Source organism: Idiotropiscis lumnitzeri, chromosome 2 (assembly GCF_059441095.1).
Source record: "Idiotropiscis lumnitzeri isolate Australia: NSW breed Sydney's pygmy pipehorse chromosome 2, RoL_Ilum_1.0, whole genome shotgun sequence".
Lineage (NCBI taxonomy): Eukaryota > Metazoa > Chordata > Actinopteri > Syngnathiformes > Syngnathidae > Idiotropiscis > Idiotropiscis lumnitzeri.
The window spans coordinates 11411096-11431722 of record NC_142392.1 but is presented as its reverse complement, the minus strand read 5'-3'; the positions used below and the strand labels follow the sequence as shown (position 1 = coordinate 11431722).

The following is a 20627-nucleotide window of genomic DNA, read 5'->3' as shown; positions in this document are numbered from 1 at the left end:
ACATTTCAGAAATCAGAAATCCCTTTGTTGACATTGTACTCAACTGTGCAACGAGATTAGAGATTTCTCTCGTTTTAGTTTAAGTCCATTCATTTTAACTCTTTGTAGCAGTTCCTCGAGTCTCTCATTGTGTTCTTGTTCCGTGTTTCCCCAAACAACCAAATCATCAATGAACACACAGGTTCCTTCCAGACCTTCTATGATTGACTCCATAGCTCTGTGAAAGAACTCAGGCGCAGACTTTATGCCAAATGGCAGTCTCAGAAAACAGAAACGCCCAAATGGTGTGTTGAAGGTGGTGTACCTGCAGCTTTCGGTGTCCAGCTTCACCTGCCAAAATCCATGCGATACATCTCATTTGCTAAAGTACTTCGCACCTGCCATGTCACTCAGGATTTCTTCACGCTTGGGAATCTGATAATGTTCGTTTTTAATGTTCTCATTCAGATCTTTGGGGTCGAGGCAAACACGCAACTCTGGGGAGTTTCTCTTTTTAACACATGTGATGGAATTTACCCAGTCGGTGGGTTCTTCCACCTTCTCTATGACTCCAATCTGGGTCATTCTGCTCAGTTCCTTTTATAATCTTTCTTTGAGAGGGGCTGGAACTCTTCTCGGGGCATGTACTACAGGTTTAGCATCTTCCTTGAGCTGTATTTTGTAAGTGTAAGGTAGCGTCCCTTGTCCTTTGAAGACAGAAAAGTATATGTTCACTATACTCTTACTACCTTCACTCTGCAACATTTTGTTGTTCTTATTGACATCCTTGCTGGTGATTTGGTAAATTCTTTTTATCAATCCAAGATCTTCAGATGTCTTGTCTCCAATAATTGACTCCAGTCTACTTGGCACAATTGTGAACGTTAATTTGTGTTGTCTTCCCTTTGCTGTCACTTTTAGCCTACAACATCCCTTTGTTTTTATTGGCTGATTGTTGTCGGTTTTCAATTTCACGGCCTTGTTAGACGGTTGCGACAGCCAATCAGATCACGAGTTGGTTACAGTGAGCCTTTTCGCTGGCCTTATGCTGAGGGTGAGGAACGCGTTTTGTGATTGGATACTCACTCGTGAGGGGGCAGCGCGATGCCGAATCGACACACCCAAAAGTCGTAATTGGCGGCCGTTCGAAAATCTAAAATATATTCTTGCTTTTTTTTTAACCACAATGGCCGAAGGAGGGAAAAGTGTGGATTTAATTGCAGATACACTTGCAAAGACATTTTCAAGTCTGACCTTTCAAAGAGAAGCTATATCGTCGAACACTTACTCAGTGGTGCGTAAGTGTGTTTCTGGATATTATTTGTCCAGCCGTGGTGTCATAAATGATGGTATTTTGATGGGGATTTATTCAAGTAGGACAAAGAAGGACTTCACTGAAGGCACAGGTATGAAATGCACTGAAGTAACTTAAAAATTAAAAGTAAAAAACTTATGATTGTTTAAGAATGTGCAAGCAAGAACTCAATCTGATCGAAATGTTGTGCTTTAAGAAATGTTGATAAATAAGGATATTTTCCAGGAGGTATTTATTTCTTTGTTGTTTATTCATTCAATTCTATACTTATTTCAATATTTGAGTATTATTTTTCTTTCAATATGTCGTATATTTTGTCTTTGAAGTGTGGGTCCTTGCTGCCTTCCGGAGAGGCAGCCGAGCAAGGCTGGATTGGTGATGGAAAATAACTGGTTCGAAAAAGATTTTATTCTCGTCACATGCTGATGTCAAAAGAAGTCTCCCCAAAAACGTGCGAGCCCCCTCTCAGACATTCCCTTCTTATGGGGAAGGCCCAAATAGGACATGAATATCTAATTTTCCCTTGTTGCGTATGCATTCCCATCACGCTAGTCTTTGGGATTTCCCTCCAAAAGTCCCCCAGATGCATCTCTCCGTTGATACGACCAGTCTACTCGTGACCACCTTAAATTACTTCCATACCCTCAGAGGTCACTGACCTGGCGAGAGAATTGCCCCCACCATAAACAATGCTCAGGCCTATTTTCTCTCAGGGCAGTATCTGGAACTTCAGAACCAAGACTGGTCACTTCTGTGAGCTCCAGTCCCTTCATAGTTTCATAAAGAGAATTACTTCCCATGTCTAGATTAGGCCATTTAAAAATCGACGACTTTTTTTCATTTATTTCAATGTATATTCAAGCTTGCTTATGTAATACTACAATATTTATTCAATTATTTTAATGTTAAATTATATCAATATTAATTTAAACCTTTTTATTTCACTCTTGAATATTTCTTAACATTTTTGTTCATCTGAATATGTATGCAATTTAAATTATTCCATCCATCCAGGCATTTTGTGCCGCTCATCCGGGGTCGGGTTATTGAATTAATTAAATACATAAGTATTTTTTATATTTCAATATTTATTTCAAGAATAGGACTCTTCTCAATGAGTTCAATATTTATAAAATGTTTCTATATTTCTTATTAATTGCATTAAGTCTGTATGTCGTTGCTAATTTTACATTTTAATATTTCCCGATTTCATTATATAAGCAATCCAAAGTATAAAAAATATAATAAAGCATGAAAAAAAATATTTGGTATATTTGACAAAAGTGAGATTCTGCTTAGCAACAAACCCCAAACGCTTGATAGAACTCAACCGAGAAAGTGTATTTAGCCAGTCAGAAATTTATTCAGAAAGCGAAATATTAAATGTATCTGAGGGGATATTTGAAGAGTTTGAGTTTTGTTCAATGGACAATTCATATACGAGGCAGCCAAACACAGCGAGAAAACCAGCGCTGACTCCAGTCGCCATCAGATTGCCAACTCCTGACATTCCAAAACCTTTGAGAGAAACTGAGACGATTTGCGTTTCGCTTTCTGGTTCTTTTTATAGTTCAACTTCGAGATCTGTTTTTCACCTTTTCACACAGCGTAATGAAGGCCAGTTGAGCAAGTGGAACAAGTGATTTTATTGATGATTCTGGAAGGCACCGATTTCATAAGCACCGTTTTTTCTCACACTTTTTCCATTAGGTACGATTAAAAAGACAACTGAAAAGCATAAGGTTAACAAATGTTGTCCTAGGCAAAGGCAATTAATTTCATTGATAATGTTTGGTATAAAAACAAAAAAACTCATCATCACTCAGAGACAATGGTTATTCTGGCACTGGTCACATTGGCTTAATGTCAATAAAAAAAGGTTTTCAAAATTAAATTCATCATATTTTATTCAAAATCACATTTACATCTTACCACAAATAGTCAGTTCCTTCTGTTTTTTTTTTTGTCTTTTTTTAAGCTTCAAGGATCACAGCAGTTCTCGCCAGCACAATCGTGTCTCTCAGCTCCCTGTTTAGTGGCAAATTTTTTAGAACAAACGCTGCAACTGAATGGCTTGTCTCCAGTGTGTGTTGTTGTGTGGATTGTTAAATAATAATTTTGGGAGAAACTCTTTCCACAAACTGAGCAAGAAAAAGGTTTTTCTCCAGTGTGTGTTCTTGTGTGACAAGTTAAACTTGACTTGACAGAGAAGCTTTTGCCGCAAACTGAGCAGGAAAAAGGTTTTTCTCCACTGTGCGTTCTTGTGTGGATTGTTAAACTTGAATTTCGAGAGAAGCTTTTACCACAAACTGAGCAAGAAAAAGGGTTTTCTCCAGTGTGTGTTCTTGCGTGACAAGCTAAACTTGACTTTTCAGAGAAGCATCTACCACACACTGAGCAGGAAAAAGGTTTTTCTCCACTGTGCGTTCTTGTGTGGATTGTTAAACTTGAATTTTGAGAGAAGCTTTTACCACAAACTGAGCAAGTAAAAGGTTTTTCTCCAGTGTGTGTTCTTATGTGTTCTGTTAAATTTGCCTTTTGAGAGAAGCATTTTCCACAAACTGAGCAAGAAAAAGGGTTTTCTCCACTATGTATTCTTGTGTGCCTTACTAAATAAGACTTTCGAGAGAAGCTTTTGCCACAAACTGAGCAGGAAAAAGGTTTTTCACCACTGTGTGTTTTTCTGTGCCCTTTTAAAGACAGCTTTGAAGTGAATGAGTCAGTGTGACATGCCCTTTCACCTTTGGCTTGCCCATCATCATCATCGTCGTCATGAGCGTCTGATGTGTCCTCATTATGTGCTTGTGATGGCCCCCAGTGGTCTTCATCACCTTCTGCTGTTACGTGATGACTTGAGCTGGTGCTTGTAGGCTCCGCCCCTCTGTTGTCCTCACTCTCATCCTTGTTTTCATCTTCAGTCTTTATAGGGACAACGTTCACTGGTGACTTGTTGATCTCCTCCTCCTCCTTTTTGATGTGAGTCAAGTCTGGCTCGTCTTTCACAGAAAGGAGATCGTTTTCACTGACATCTATAGGACACAGAAAGACAAATTTGGTTTGGTCAAGTCAAACCTCAGGCGGCGACTTTGTCTTATTTTCTACCGTGCTATCTTGACTTGTGCCTGCCGCATACGGAGCAATGCGTGCAACCCCAACTTGGACCGGACCATGGGGGCATTTCACAAAATTACGTCCTCCGATGTAAACCTCCCTTTAGCAGCACAACCGTGATAAACGAGCATTTAAAAAGGAAGCACGTTGCGGCTGATGCCCGATTTTATTCCTGACATAGTCACAGACGTTTCTGGAATATGAATTCAAATTCAATTAAGATACACCATATTATTTTTTTAGAGTTCACTGAATTATTTTGGAACTGAAATGATGCTTAACAGCCATAGGGTGTCAGTAATGAGTAACAAAGTAACACAAGACCTCCCACTGATACATCATCATTGTCATTTGCATAAATTATCAAGAACTTTGAGTTGTGGGGGAGATCCAAACCACCTGGGCCACAGGAACTTTATTACCAGAAACTAAATGTTCCTGGACTTGTTGGTGGAAAAGGGGGTTGTGACGTTCTCCATTTTTAAGCCCAAAGTAAGCCAAAGATGCAGATGCATTCCTTGCAGCATGCGCTTGTTCACCGATGAGATCCGTGCAACCCTGGATGGATGCATTCAATGTATTTTAAATGTTTGGATGAGGTGAAACGATGCACACGTGCACAAAACAGTGCAGGGCCACCCGAGGTTCATTGACCAAGCCAGTACAAAGTTCATAAATAATGTACAATACGTACTTGTTTTTTTAAAAAACTTAATATTTTGTGTTTTATTCACTAAAATTCATCAACCGCCTTTAATGTTTTCGCCGCAGTGTGCACATTTTTTAGAGTCAGGCAGAATAAGTAAGGCAGTCATTAAGGAATTGCTTGAACAAGATATAAAATCCAGAAAATGTAAAATGATAAATAATCAGTTCAAATTTGATACTGGTAAAAAACACAGAGTTTACCCCCCACTATTGTTTTTTCTTTGGTATTTATTTCCTGCACTGATTTCATTGGGCATAAACAAATGTTCAGCAAACCGACAAGTAAAAGGCAACATTTAAAAATAAAATGGCAATAACCTTGAACGCATTTCCCCAAATAACTTAATGTTGTGATGCATATTTTTAACGATAGAAAGTCTTTTTTTACAAAGCAAATAAGAGTAAGACGTGTACAAACCTGCTTTGTGTAGCACAACACGAGGTTGGTTGCTAAATTCGTCCAGCAGTTGAAGATGTTGCTCGTTCTCTTCTTTTATTCCATAAAGTTCCTCTTTGTACTTGGGTGTCGTTCTTTCACACATTTTCAAATGATAATTCCAAAAAATCCGCACTCAATCTCTGCTTGGCGATGAGTCATGCGCCTCTTTTCGTTAGCGGCTAGCTAGCTAACAAGCTAAGCTAACTACGCCGAAAAGCATCAACGCGCGAAGATGAGATTATCGGGACACAAAGACTTAATAAATTATGTCGTAGTCCTTAAGAGTAGCACTGGATCTCCTGTGAGAAAATTACAGTCAGTTCTACACTAAATCAGAAGAATTTGGCAGTGGGTGTTTTTGTTCCGATGTGGACGGGTCGGTGCATGAGGTCGAGGTCCTTCGGAAGCTGCGCGCTTGCTTATGACGTCATGATTTAAAAACGTATTTTTCAAATATATTTCTTTGCCTCTGTGTTTGTTTTTACAGCTGGCTGTTCCTTTTTTTAATATATATTCTATATAATATTTTGATTCGGTTGATAATTTTTCTTTTGAACAAAATTACTGCATACCACCATGATGGCGCGTTGGCCTCTACGTCACTTCCGGCTATGCTCTGAGAAGCCTCTGCTGCTCCAGCAGTGGGACGTTTACGTTTCTCCTCCCGAACTTGCAACAATCCTGTGGTTCACTCGGGCTGAAAATTGTATGAATATAATGTCTGCATATACTAGCAGTGATTCTCAATTATTTCACTCCCGCCCCTACCAAGAAGAAAAAAGATTCACGCCCCCCCCACCACCATTTTTCCTCTTTGAATATTGATGTCAGATTGTCAATAAAATATCCCTTAACTAAGCTAAATTGATAAGAAATATAATTTTGATAACTATTGTAATGATAGACGTTATATCATTGGTCACTAGTTGGCAGTATTGCCTGATATGTGTGTTTTGGTTACCAGACGAACAAGCGTGTGTGCATATAGACGAGTATGCGAGTCAGTTAATAAAGAGACACAAGCTTGCAGCATCACGTTACCTGCGTGACTTTACAACTATTATCGTAAGAATCTCGAAACTCAGTACTCTCTGGTGCAAATATTGATGAGATGATAAATATTTACGAATACGTTTTTTGTCACAAACTTTATTAACATGAACAAACCAAACACAGTTATTAATACGTACATAATATAGAAAAGACAAAAAGAAGAGTCTGGGCGATTTTGAACAAAAATTCTATATAAATTACAAAGCCACAACTTTAGTATGTTTAACAAACATTTTTTTTTTTGATTCATGGTTACTATTTGGCAGTCGGAACAAACATGTTTCGTTCTGTTCTGTCATATGACTATACAGAATGGACGGTTCGAGCTCTTTCATTTGCTCACTGAATCTTTATTGTAACATCAACTACACGGCTCTCAAACACTACACTTCTGCCCTGCTGGCGCGGTGTCCGTCAACTAAAACAGTCCCCCTGGGAACACCCACCCACAAACTAACAATCCCATTGTTACGTCTTTTTTTTTTTTTTCTTTTAAGTCAACTTCTTTAATTGACAGCAACATATTACAGCATCGAAGACTATGAATTTAAATGTAATCACAACTAAAGAATACACGTTACTCTCATTAACTCTCACATTTTTTCCTTTTTTTTTTTTTCCTTAACTGACAAGCAACCCTAGACTCATGCAAAGTTCCAAAACAAACATCACTCCGTGAAGTCCTCCAGATATCGAGGTCTAATGACCCGACGGCCAGACCTGGTCGTCACAGCCGCTTGGTCACCAGCACGGCACAGTTCCGACCCCACCTCAGCCGTACTCTCCACAGTCTCAGCTTTTTTAGGCGAGGCCGGTGGGCAAAGGTCACGCCTGAGGTGACGTCGATTCCTCCGCAACACACCACCCGACTCCATCTCCACTTCATACGACCTGTGGCTCGCAGGTTTCAGCACCGTCGCCTTCCGCCAGACTCCATGTCGCTGAAACGGCTGAACTCTCACGGTGTCTCCTTTCTCAAGGATGTCCAGGTCTTTCGCAGTGCGGTTGTAGTATCTCTCCTGTCTCTGACTGTTCTTCCACAGGCCTTCTGCATTTTTGATCAACTCCGGCTCTAAAAGAGCGTCCCTGATTGGAAGAAGCGTCCGAGTCCGCCTACTCAGAAGTCTCTGTGCTGGGCTTGTACCCAAGCCTTGGGTCGGTGTATTTCGGTGGTCCAATATAGCCACGTATGCATCCTGGTTCGCAGCCGCCGCTTTCATCATCAGTCGCTTGGCAGTTTTCACTGCTGACTCGGCCTTCCCGTTGCTCTGGGCATATCCTGGCGACGACGTCCTATGTTCAAACTCCCACTTTTCACTAAACAGACGAAACTCTTTGGAGGAGAATTGTGGTCCGTTATCTGACACTACCACGTCCGGTATGCCCTGCCTTGCAAAATGTGCTTTCAATCTCCTAATCACAGCGCTGCTTGTCGTATCGGGCAAGTAATCCACTTCCCAAAAGTTGGAGTAGTAGTCCACTGTAATCAGGTAGTTTCTATCATGAAAGGAAAACAAGTCCATCCCTAACTTGGCCCAGGGTCTACACACCATATCATGTGGACATAGTGTCTCTTTCTGTTGCTTGGGGTCCATGGACCTACAGATGTCACACTTGGAGACAAAGGTCTTAATGTGCTCATTCATCCCTTGCCAGTACACGCACTCCCTTGCTCTCCTTAGACAACCTTCCACTCCTAAATGAGAAGAGTGTACACGGCGTGTAATGTCAGTCCCGAGTGAATCTGGTATCACAGCTCTCTCTCCTTTAAACACGATACCATTTTGGAAGCTAAGTTCCTCCTGGAATGAGTAATAGTGTTGAATGTCCGTGGGTATATCCTTTTTGCATTTTGGCCACCCTGACAGAATCATGCCAATTACTCTCTGCAGCTTCCAATCCACTGACGTAGCCTTCCTAATGGAGCTCAGTCTCTCCAGCGAAATAGGTAGGTAGTCTACCATGTTTACGGTTTCTATCTCTGACTCCATGTCCCCTTTAGTGTCCTCTGGCAAGTATGCCCTACTGAGTGTGTCAGCCAGCAACATATGACGGCCTGGTACATAGGTCACTTCCATGTTATATTTCTGTAATCGGAGTAACATCCTCTGTAGTCTCTTTGGTGCACTCAAAAGTGGCTTCTTGTGAATATTTTCCAACGGTTTGTGGTCACTCTGTACCGTCACCTGCCTGCCAAATGTGTATTGGTGAAACTTCTCCATCCCATAGACTATAGCCAAGCATTCCTTCTCTATCTGGGCATAGCCCCTTTCTGTCTGTGTCAAGGCCCGGCTCCCATATGCTACAGGCTTACCTCCTTGTGTCAGAGCAGCCCCCAGCCCAGTCTCTGATGCATCACATTGAAGTGTCAACTCCTCGTCTTGATTGTAATACTTCAAAATGGGTGCACTGGCAATTTTGTGTTTCAGTCTATTAAACGCTTCCTCCTGTGTGTCAGTCCACTCCCACACATTCTCTTTGTGTGTAAGTTGGCGTAATATTTCACAATCATCAGACAAGTGGTCATAAAACTTGGACAAGTAATTTATCATCCCAACCAGTCTCTGTACTGCCTTGACATCCGTCGGCCTCGGCATCTCTTGGATTGCACGCACCTTCTCCGGGTCTATCTGCAGTCCCTCAGCTGTCAACAAATGTCCAATATACGGCACGGCCTGTCGCCGTAGTTTTATCTTCTCAAAGTTCAATTTGATGTTTCGCATTCTACATCTGTTTAGGAAGCACCTGAGTTTGTTGTCGTGGTCTCTACTTGCTTCTTCCAGCGATGTCCCTTCACCCGTGATCAACACATCATCAGCGATGATGTATATTCCCGGTATTCCTTCTAGCGCTTGTATGAGTCTTCTTTGGAATACTTCCGGCGCTGGACTTATTCCCATCGGCATTCTCAGCCAACGGTACCGACCAAAAGGAGTGGCAAACGTGGTGAGGTAGCTTGACTCCTCCCCCAATTTAACATGCCAGAAGCCATGCTTCACATCACACACTGTGAACATTTTCGCCTTTGCCATTTCCGGAAGTATATCCTCAATCGTCGGAAGAGGGAAGTGGCTTCTTTTCAGCGCTCGATTGAGTGGTTTTGGGTCTATGCAGATTCTCGGTTTTCCATTGCGTTTCATCACTGTCACCATGCTACTTATCCAGTCAGTGCTACACTCAACCGGTGCGATAATGCCTCTTCTCTCAAGATCTTTTAATTCCTCTTTCAGTGGAGACATCAGTGAAACGGGTACTCTGCGTTTCGGCAGTTTAACAGGCGGCACTTCACTGTTTATTTCAATGTTATACTCGCCCTCCAAACAGCCATCACCAGTGAACACATCGCCAAACTCAGTCTTTATTTTCTCCAACGTTATGCAATCCTGTTGTCCTTCTTCTTTGACCTGTTCCAATTCTTTTTTCACAATGTCATCAATGGTAAGGATGTTCTCGTAGTGTACTTTAATTAGTTTCATGGCCTCACTGGCCTTCCGGCCCAATATGGGGATTTTGTCCACTTGGTCCACCACGAGAAACTCCAACCTGTACAATTTGTTGTTTCGAGGGTTTCTCACTTTAACCCTACATTTCCCCAACGGACACAACCTGGATTTATTATACATGACCAGCACTTTCTCTGTGTGCTCCAGTTGTGTGTCTGAGTTTAGGAGGTTTATTGGGATTATGTTACAGGTCGCCCCACAATCTATCTGAAAGTTCACATGTGTCCCGTTTACCAGCATCCTTGCAAAGAGTTGCTGTCCCTTGTTGAGTCGCTCATTCACTTGGTGAACTATTTCATTGTTCCCCTTGCCATTTATCACTGCAATTGTCATTATATCCTCATATGTTTCTCCATCCTCTTCCGTGACAGCATTCACTGGTTTACATTTCCCTCCTTGTCCTATTTTCGATTTGCACTTCACAGCGAAATGATTTTCTTTCCCACACTTTTTACATTTCCTTCCAAAAGCTGGGCATTTTGTCTTACTTCGCTCATGCTTTCGTCCACAAAACCTACAATCGACTACATCACCGTTGCTTTTCCTTGCATCTTGTTTCACTGTATGTATTTCCTCCACAGTGTGTCCTTCCAGTGTCCTGCTGTTTTCTTTTGACAGTTCAGCAGCTCTACATATTAGTAGGCATTTCTCCAGTGTCAGTCTATCTTCCCTGAGGAGTCTCTCTCTCATGGCTGAGCTATTGGTGCCACACACAATGCGATCTCTAATTAGCGAGTCTTTTATGTCTCCAAAGTTGCATCCATTGGCTAGCACTCTCAGGTCCGTAAAATATTTGTCAATGGTTTCATCCGTGCCTTGGTTTCGCACAAAAAACTTGTATCTCTCGACAGTCTCATTCACTTTCGGTGTGCAATGTTCATCCAGCAACCTTATCATTGCACTCACTGACCTCCTTGCCGACGAGTCGTCACCCGCCAGTGTGGCCAAAAGCTCCCTCCCACTCGCGCCGACGAGGTAATAGAAAAGCTTTGCTTTCGCTCCTTCCTCTGCGCCGGGCATGGTGAGGTCCGTGTAGAGTGTAAATTCCTCCTTCCAGCATTTCCATGTCTTGGCTAGGTCGCCGGAGTCCAACAACAACATCGACGGAGGTTTCAGTCCTTCCATCGCGACGTCCTCTGTCCGTTTAGTTCACCTGCTGCCGCGCCGTTCCGTTCACTCAGCTCGTCGGCAGCACGTACACACGGTTGTTGTCAATCCTCTCCCGCGTCCCCACTAGCGACTAGACCGCTGCCACCATGTTTCGTTCTGTTCTGTCATATGACTATACAGAATGGACGGTTAGAGCTCTTTCATTTGCTCACTGAATCTTTATTGTAACATAAACTGGATGGCTCTCATACCCTCCACTTCCGCCTTGCTGGCGCAGTGTGCGTCTACTCAAACAGTCCCCCTGGGAACACCCAACCACCAACTAACAATCCCATTGTTACAATGTCAACATATTTGCCTTTTTACAGGGTTTTTCACCAGGTTGTGATGTGATTGCGAATTTTAAATTAAAATATGTCACTCTTTTATTACTTAACTGTTATTGTGTTTGAAAATGATTTCGGTATTTATTTAAAGTACTGTAATATTTCATTATTCGTTTCAGTATTTATTAAACTACAATAATTCACTATTAATTTCAAGATTCATTGATCTGTTTTAGGAATAATTTAGTATTCAATGTTTAATAGTTACAGTATTTACTTTTTAAATTTTTGTTTCACCATTTTGTTCAATCTTAATCTTATGGAAAATTATTTTGCAAGCACCAACACAAGGTTTTTAAAGATAACGATAAAGATGTCCTTTAATAGTCCCACAATGGGGAAATTTGCAGTGTGACAGCAGCAAACATATAGATCACACCGAGGCGGCGGTGCAATGTGGCCGTTAATGTATAACATTAGCAGCAGACATTCAGAAAAAGCAAACCTATGCGAATATACACAGTTTATACGTAAATACACAAATCCCCATGTGTATGTACACACTTACATCCCACAACATTTACAAGTGTAAGGAAACACTCCGAATGTCTGTCTATGGTACAGAGGGAAAATTAATAAAATGCTGCAATGATAAAAAATACTGCTGTCATAACCCGTCTGTCTGTCTGTCATTATTTTGGTCCCCTAATAAATTGCTTAAGTTACACCTTCTCCAGCTTCCTCGCATTCTGGGTCCACCTCCTCCTCGCCGACCGGCGACCCTGACAACTGCAATGATAAGACGACTGCAATGGTAAATGAAGGATTGTATTATGATTGCTGGCATTATTTTAAACACTTACGGGACAGAAGGTCAATTATTTAATTTAGCAGGTTCATATTTACGGAATATGTTAAACATTGATGAAACAAAAAGCATTTATCAGATGAAAGTAGAAGCACGGGTCACAAGAATAACTGGGATTGTAGTCCTGTTTTCTTATTTATTATATTTTTCTCATATGCTAAATTTATAGTACTTAGTTTAAATGTGTGAAATTTATTGAAATTGTGGGTAGTGAGAACAAATTTGCGCACATAGCATTTCCATGAGCTGCATTCAGAGCACTTCATGGTCTAATACGACGAAGCACATTCTCCACATTGGCTGTAGAGATGCAAACATACCAAATTCGGCACTGGAGGACTCACGCAGACGCTATAAAAAAACACATTCTGAAAGACGGAACAATTGGAGATCAGAGCACATGCACATACGCATGCATAAACACAGACACACCCTTACACCTGCACATACACGTATACCTGCATATACATGTGCCCATACACACGCACACATGCACACCGACAAGATTCCAGAGCAATGCCAGCTGGAGAGACGGAGAGACTGCCCGCCGGAGAAGGCCAGCCTTGGCGTGCCAGTCTTGGGGACAAGACAGGAATCAACTATCCAGACGATGACTAACCTGGGGAGGACCTTCCCTTGGACGTGGACCCGTGCCGTGGGAGGGAGCGAGGACGACCGATTCAACCGATTCAACCTACATTACTCTTGACATAAAAAACTCCAATAAAAACTGAAGCTGGGCTGAAAGATGGTGCACATGTTTTGACTGTGCTCGCCCGAGTGCAGTTTCTCGTGAGATTAAGAAAAAGCCACCCAGATATCTGTCTTTGTACTATTTCCTGAACTCCAGAAATGGAAGAAACTAAATATCGGAACTCTAATCAGTTGTTGAGTCTTTATTTGACCCTTTTCTTCTTGAGTACAAAAACCGAACACGCATTGGCGTAAGTTTGGCTTTTAAAAGTTGATTTACTAAATACTTCTCATTTCCACGGTGACTCAACTCCAACAATACTAAAGCTGTTGCTTTATGTTATTCATATAGAATTTTTGTTTAAAATCCCCCTGGCTCTTCTTTTTGTCTTTTCTATATTATGTACGTATTAATAACTGTGTTTGGTTTGTTAATGTTTATAAAGTTTTTTTTACAAAAAACGTACTAGTAAATACTTATCATGTCACTGATGGTGTAGTGGTACACTCGCCTGAGTTGTGTGCAGGCAACGTGGGTTCAGTTCCCACTCAGTGACGGTGTCTATGTCTGCCCTGTGACTGGCTGGCGACCAGTTCAGGGTGTAGTGCGCCTTTCGCCCGAAGTCAGCTGGTATAGGCTCCAGTACCCTCCCGCGACCCTGTTCAGGATAAGCCGTGTGGATAATGACATGACATGCCAAATATTTGTCATCTCATCAATAATTGCACAACAGAGTACTGAGTTACGAGATCCTCGCTATAATAGTTCTCAAATTTATATTATCAATTTAGGTTAGTTAAGGGATATTTTATTGACAATCTAATATCAATCTACAAAGACAGAAAAAAAAATTGGTGGTGGTTTCTTCTTGGTAGGGGCGGGCGTGAAAAAATTGAGAAGCACTGCTAGTATGTGCAGACATTATATTCATACAATCTTGCAGCCCGAGTGAACCACAGCATTGTTGCTTCGTTCCGTAGGAGAAACGTAACCTTCCCACTGCTGTTCCAGCAGCGGCTTCTCGGGGCATAGGCGGAAGTGACGTCGGAGCTGACTCGCTTTTGTGGCGTTATTTTAATTATTTTGTTACATTTTTTTATCAACCGAATTAAAATATTATATAATATATATATTAAAATAGAACAGCCAGGGATGAAAACAAACACAGAGGCAAAGAAAGATATTTGAAAAATACGTGCTTAAAGCATGACGTCATTAGCAAGCGCGCAGCTTCCGAAGGACCTCGACCACATCCACCGAGCCGTCCACACCGGAACAAAAACACCCGCCGCTAAATTCTTCTGATTTAGTGTGGAACTGACTGTAATTTTATCAAAGGATGTCCAGTGCTACTCTAAAGGACCACGACATAATTCAGTAAGTCTTTGTGTCCGGATAACCTCATCTCGTCGTGCGTTGATGCTTTTCGGCGTAGTTAGCTTAGCTTGTTAGCTAGCTAGCAGCTAACAAAAGAGGTACATGACTCTACGTCAAGCAGAGATCGGATTTATTGGAATTATCATTTGAAAATGTGTCAAAGAACGACACCCAAGTACAAAGAGGAACTTTGTGGAATAAAAGAAGAGAACGAGCAACATCTTCAACTGCTGGACGAAGTTAGCAACCAGCCTCGTGTTGTGCCACTCAAAGCAGGTTTGTTCACGTCTTACTCTCATTTGCTTTGTAAAGAACGACTTTCGATCGTTAAAAATATGCATCACATCATTAAGTTGTTTGGGGAAATTGTTCAAGGTTATTTCCGGTTTATTTTTTAATATTGCCCTTTACTTGCCAGTTTGCTGAACATTTGTTTATGCCAAATGAAATCAGTGCAGAAAACAAATGCCAAAGAATAACCAACAGAGGAAGGTAAACTCCGTGTTTTTTTCCCAGTTTAAAATTTGAACTGATTATTTAAGATTTTACATATTCCGGTTTTTATACGTTGTGAAAGAAATTAAGTTTGTCATGTCATCATGTTTCAAAACTATGCTTACGGATTAATAGAAGGTCACAAAAACATGGACCTCTTAAACAGTGTTGGAATCTAACTCTATGAATGTACCAAAAGTTTATCGAACTGTTCGAATTAGTTATCTGACTCCATTAAATTAATCACAACCTACATTCATCCAACAATTTTGCGCGCTCGTTTTGAGAGAGAAATGACCAGGAAGCCTGCAACTTCACACGGGAGCGGATTTATTCCTAACAGGAGATCTAGTACAACAAATTCCTCAACACAGTTCTGCGCGCCCCTGTACCCAACAGAAGACCCCCACCCACGAGTTGCCCTGGATCATTTATACATTTAATCAAAAACAAAGACATCCTCCTGTCCTACTATTGGCCATGTGTCATCTGTAGTTAACTTTAGCTTTCTCTTAGTGGACGTCTTCTGCCCGCAAGGTGACGTGTCGGCTCTTCCCATGGCGCACCAATGTTGTTGTTTGTGCGCTCCACTGTCCATGAGCCACTGGATCCGTTATTCTGCTCTCACGGGCGACCGTGTGACCATCTCACACCAGCACCTGGATGTCCTTGATGTCTGGAACCTTTCCGCGTCAGCTCACCCAGTTCTCCAACGTGCGGCTCGTCCTGCACAAAACATCTGCCACCCATGCATTTCACACAGCCTGGCCTGACCTTTTCTCATGCATTGATTTAAAGCCCAATCAGTATATATCTTTATTGCATTAAACTGAATACATGTAACTTGTAGTGAATCTTATAAAATCCTTCAACAGGAAAACGTGAGTTCAGTGGTAACAGAGTTGTGTCAATGCTGGCAGTTAAGCAGGAAGCCACAAAAACAGATGCACGTCTTGAACCGTGTTTGACAGGAAACCGCTCCTCGCAAGTGACAAAGACAATCTTGGCTGGGTGATTTATTTGTGCAGACTTGTCTCGTTTTTTACAATAACTTCTCTGGCATATCTTGTTCAAGCAATTCCTTCCGGAAGGAATTCTGCCTGACTCTAAAAAATATGCACACTGCGGCGAAAACATCAATGGCGGTTGATGAATTTTAGTGGATAAAACACATCTTATTTTTTTTGAAAAATCAAGTACGTGTTGGTCTTATTTATGAAATTTTTACTGGCTCGGTCAATGAACCTCGGGTGGTCCTGCACAGTTTTGTGCACGTGTGCGTAGTTTCACCTCATCCAAACATTTAAAATACATTTAATGCATCCATCCAGGGTTGCACGGATCTCATCAGTGAACAAGCGCATGCTGCAAGGAATGCATCTGCATCTTTGTCTTACTATGGTCTCAAAAAGGCTGAACGTCACAACCCCCTTTTCTACCAACAAGGCCAGGAACATTTAGTTCCTGGTAATAAAGTTCCTGTGGCCCAGGTGGTTTGCATCTCCACTGCAACTCATAGTTCCTGGTAATTTATCCAAATGGCAATGATGACGTATCAGTGGGAGGTCTTGTGTTACTTTGTTACTCATTACTGACACCCTCTGGCTGTTATAAATCATTGCAGGTACAAAATAATCCAGTGAACTCTAATAATATTATGGTGTATCTTAGTCTAATTTGAATAAATATTGGATAACTTTAAAATATACAGTCATTATTCAAATATGTCAACATGAAAGTCAGAGTGAAAGTGTTGTTGCTTCATGCTTATGTGTAGGAATTTTTACTCTTCAAACGTAAATTTGTTTTAAAATTTATTTCAAAACAGAAATTTTATGAAAATAAAAAGGGTAATGTCGGAACTTACTCGCAGGATAAATGTCATTTTGGGTAAAAAAACCCCCAAACGTAAATCATACAATAAATAGCGACTCTGATTCCAGCGCCACTTTAATTCTTTTAGGGATCCAGATTATAATGGAAGCAAAAAGTACACACAATGAAACTATCTATAAATGTAACATGAAATACTTGAAAACATATTTCACTTGAACGATTCCTATTTTATCAATGACATTATGTTGCGATGTCCCCCAGTGGTCTGCATCAATATGTTAGCAGGGTTCGCGGTTAACTTTAAAAACTGCTTGCCCATAGGGCAAGTGCCACTAGAATTTGCCTTGCCCGAGTGGCCAAATTACTTGCCCGACTTGGGCAAGTGACAATTTTTTTCTCTAAGAATAAAATGTTTATGGTTGTAAAATGTGCGCCACAAATGTAAATAAACATATAATCTGATAAACATAAATCTTGTTTTCATCATCAACCATGAAACCCTCCTCACAACAGCATGTATCATCCTGTGCAGTTTTTGAAAATGTTAATTGTAGTTTTAATAATTAACAAATTTGCATGTTAAATTGGGAAAATGATATTACAGCAATCCAGATGATCAATTTTAAATCCAGGAGATCTTATTAATTGAGGAATCACATGAGTAAATTATGAGTGTGGGAAATTTGTGTATTCCTTTAAGACCAGTGCCTGTGGCGCTGCCTCCATAAGTTTCAAAGCATAAACAGAACACAGTCACTGACACCATGTCAGGTCACATCATGGAGCTAATGAATTAACAGCCAATAATCAAATATTACTCCCTTCCTTACTCGCAACTGAATTGTCTACTTAAAAATATTCGAGCTACTTTAGTCATGTCAGAATCCGAAATGTTCGGATTTGAACGAACTCGTCGCCACTTGTAAACATGCGCAGAAGGTAAGAAAACTTCCGGCTGTCAATTTTCGGCCGAAATATCGTAGGTTTTTGTTGTGTTTTTCAAACTTCAAATGAGGATGCAACTACAGAGAGTTCCAATACTGCGGGATTTATTGACGTCCACTTCAACTCGACATTCACTGAACTAACTGATCCCCGTAGCGCCCGCCCATTGCCCCCGATAAGGCCAATGGACCAAACCATAACATAAGGGGGTGTCTGGGTTAAACCATCACCATACAGTGCACACAAACAGATCACGTCACAGTTTTCGTCGGAATTAAAGATATTTGGCTGCTTTAAAAAATGCTTGCCCGGTCGGGCAAGTTGCCCATAATTTTACCTTGCCCGTGGCCAAATTTCACTTGCCCCGGGCAATCGGGAAGCGATTAGCCGCGATCCCTGATGTTAGGGTCCCACAACAGGTGTTCCATCAGACGCACACGATAGCCTGTGTGTGCTAACTTCAGCTCGCTCCTAGAAACGTCTGTGACCATGTCAGGAATGAAATCGGGCATCAAAAGGGAGGTTTACATCGTAGGACGTAATTTTGTGAAATGCCCTCATGGTCCGGTCCAAGTTGGGGTCCACGCATTGCTCCGTGTGCGGCAGGCACAAGTCAAGGTAGCACGGTAGAAACAATATAAGACAAAGTCGCCGCATGAGCTTTGACTTGACCAAACCAAATTTTTCTTTTTGTGTCCTGCAGACGTCAGACAAAATGATCTCTGTTCTGTGAAAGGGGAGCCAGACTTGACTCACATCAAAAAGGAGGAGGAGGAGGAGGAGATCAACAAGTCACCACTAAACGTTGTCCCTATAAAGACTGAAGATGAAAACAAGGATGAGAGTGAGGACAAGAGAGGGGCGGAGCCTCCAAGCAGCAGCTCAAGTCATCACGTGACAACAGAAGGTGATGAAGACCACCGGGGGCCATCACAAGCACAAAATGAGGACACATTATCAGATGCTCATGATGATGATGATGATGATAATGAGCAAACTAAAGGTGAAAGGGCATGTCACACTGACTCATTATCTTCAAAGTTGTCTTTAAAAGGGCACAGAAAAACACACAGTGGTGAAAAACCTTTTTCATGCTCAGTTTGTGGAAAAAGTTTCTCTCAAAAGACACATTTAACAAGCCACACAAGAACACACAGTGGAGAAAAACCTTTTTCTTGCTCAGTTTGTGGCAAAAGCTTTTCTTTTAAGCAAAATTTAAAAACACATACACGATTACACACTGGAGAAAAACCTTTTTCATGCTCAGTTTGTGGAAAAAGCTTCTCTCAAAAGACACATTTAACAAGCCACGCAACAACACACAGTGGAGAAAAACCTTTTTCCTGCCCAGTTTGTGGCAAGAGTTTCTCTCGAAGTTCTCATTTAATAATTCACTCAAGAACACACAGTGGTGAAAACCCCTTTTCATGCTCAGTTTGTGGAAAATGCTTCTCTCAAAAGGCAAGTTTAACAGAACACACAAGAAAACACACGGGAGAAAAACCTTTTTCCTGCTCAGTTTGTGGCAAGGGTTTCTCTCGAAGGTCTCATTTAACAAGCCACTCAGGAACACACAGTGGAGAAAAACCTTTTTCCTGCTCAGTTTGTGGCAAGGGTTTCTCTCGAAGGTCTCGTTTAACAAGCCACTCAGGAACACACAGTGGAGAAAAACCTTTTTCCTGCTCAGTTTGTGGCAAGAGTTTCTCTCGAAGGTCTCATTTAACAAGCCACTCAAGAACACACAGTGGTGAAAACCCTTTTTCATGCTCAGTTTGTGGAAAATGCTTCTCTCAAAAGGCAAGTTTAACAGTACACGCAAGAAAACACACTGGAGAAAAACCTTTTTCATGCTCAGTTTGTGGAAAATGCTTCTCTCAAAAGGCAAGTTTAACAGAACACACAAGAAAACACACTGGAGAAAAACCTTTTTCTTGCTCAGTTTGTGGCAAAAGATTTTCTTTTAAGTCAAGTTTAAAAAAACATACACGATTACACACTGGAGAAAAACCTTTTTCATGCTCAGTTTGTGGAAAAAGCTTCTCTCGAAAGACACATTTAACAAGCCACACAAGAAAGCACAGTGGAGAAAAACCATTTTCCTGCTCAGTTTGTAGGAAAGGTTTCACTCAAAAATCAACTTTAACAAATCATACAAGAACACACAGTGCAGAAAAACCCTTTTCCTGCTCAGTTTGTGGAAAGAGTTTCTATCGTAAGTCGCTTTTAACGAGCCACACAAGAACACACACTGGAGACAAGCCATTCAGTTGCAGCGTTTGTGCTAAAAAATTCTTTTCTAAAATCGGTGCTGAGAGTCACAATTGTGCTGGCGAGAAAAGCAGCGATCCTTGAAGCTTAAAAAAAAGAAAACAAAAAACTGAAGGAACTGACTCTTTGTGGTAAGATGTAAATTTTGATTTTGAATAAAATATGATATTGAATTTTGCAAAGCTTTTTTATTGACATAAAGCCAATGTGATCTGTGCCAGAAGAAGCAATGTGTCTGAGTGATGATGATTTGTTTTGGTGTTTACATCAAACATGTCAATAAAATAAATTGCCTTTGCCTGGAATAAAATTTTTTAACATTATGCTTTTCAGTTGTCTTTTTAATCGTACTTAATGGAAAAAGTGTGAGAAGAAACGGTGCTTATGGAATCGCTGCCTTCCACAATCATCATTAAAATCACTTGTTCCACTTGCTCAACTGGCTTTCATTACGCTGTGAAAAGGTGAAAAACTGAACTAGAAGTTGAACTATAAAAAGAACCAGAAAGACAAACGCAAATCGGCTCAGTTTCTCTCAAAGGTTTTAGGATGTCAGGAGTTGGCAACTTGATGGCGACTGGAGTCAGCGCTGGTTTTCTC

The 20627-nt window shown here is 41.1% G+C and overlaps 2 protein-coding genes across 2 annotated transcripts in view; one reads left to right on the top strand and one right to left on the bottom strand.

Annotated features, from left to right (window-relative positions):
• Nucleotides 1–2892: 2892 nt before the first annotated feature.
• Nucleotides 2893–20627, bottom strand: part of LOC148341682 (uncharacterized) — a gene marked incomplete at its 5' end in the record, with an annotated part of 46369 nt that continues 28634 nt past the window's right edge. Inside the window, one exon of the mRNA XM_088287918.1 lies at nucleotides 2893–3984. Within this exon, the coding sequence (XP_088144044.1) occupies nucleotides 3275–3984 (710 nt within the window). The remainder of the gene's footprint in view (nucleotides 3985–20627) is intronic.
• On the top strand, nucleotides 11400–20259 carry LOC148341685 (uncharacterized). The gene is made up of 2 exons (XM_088283468.1): nucleotides 11400–11406; nucleotides 18814–20259. Exons 1-2 carry the CDS (start codon nucleotides 11400–11402, stop codon nucleotides 20109–20111), a joined length of 1305 nt encoding a protein of 434 aa, XP_088139594.1. The 3' UTR covers nucleotides 20112–20259.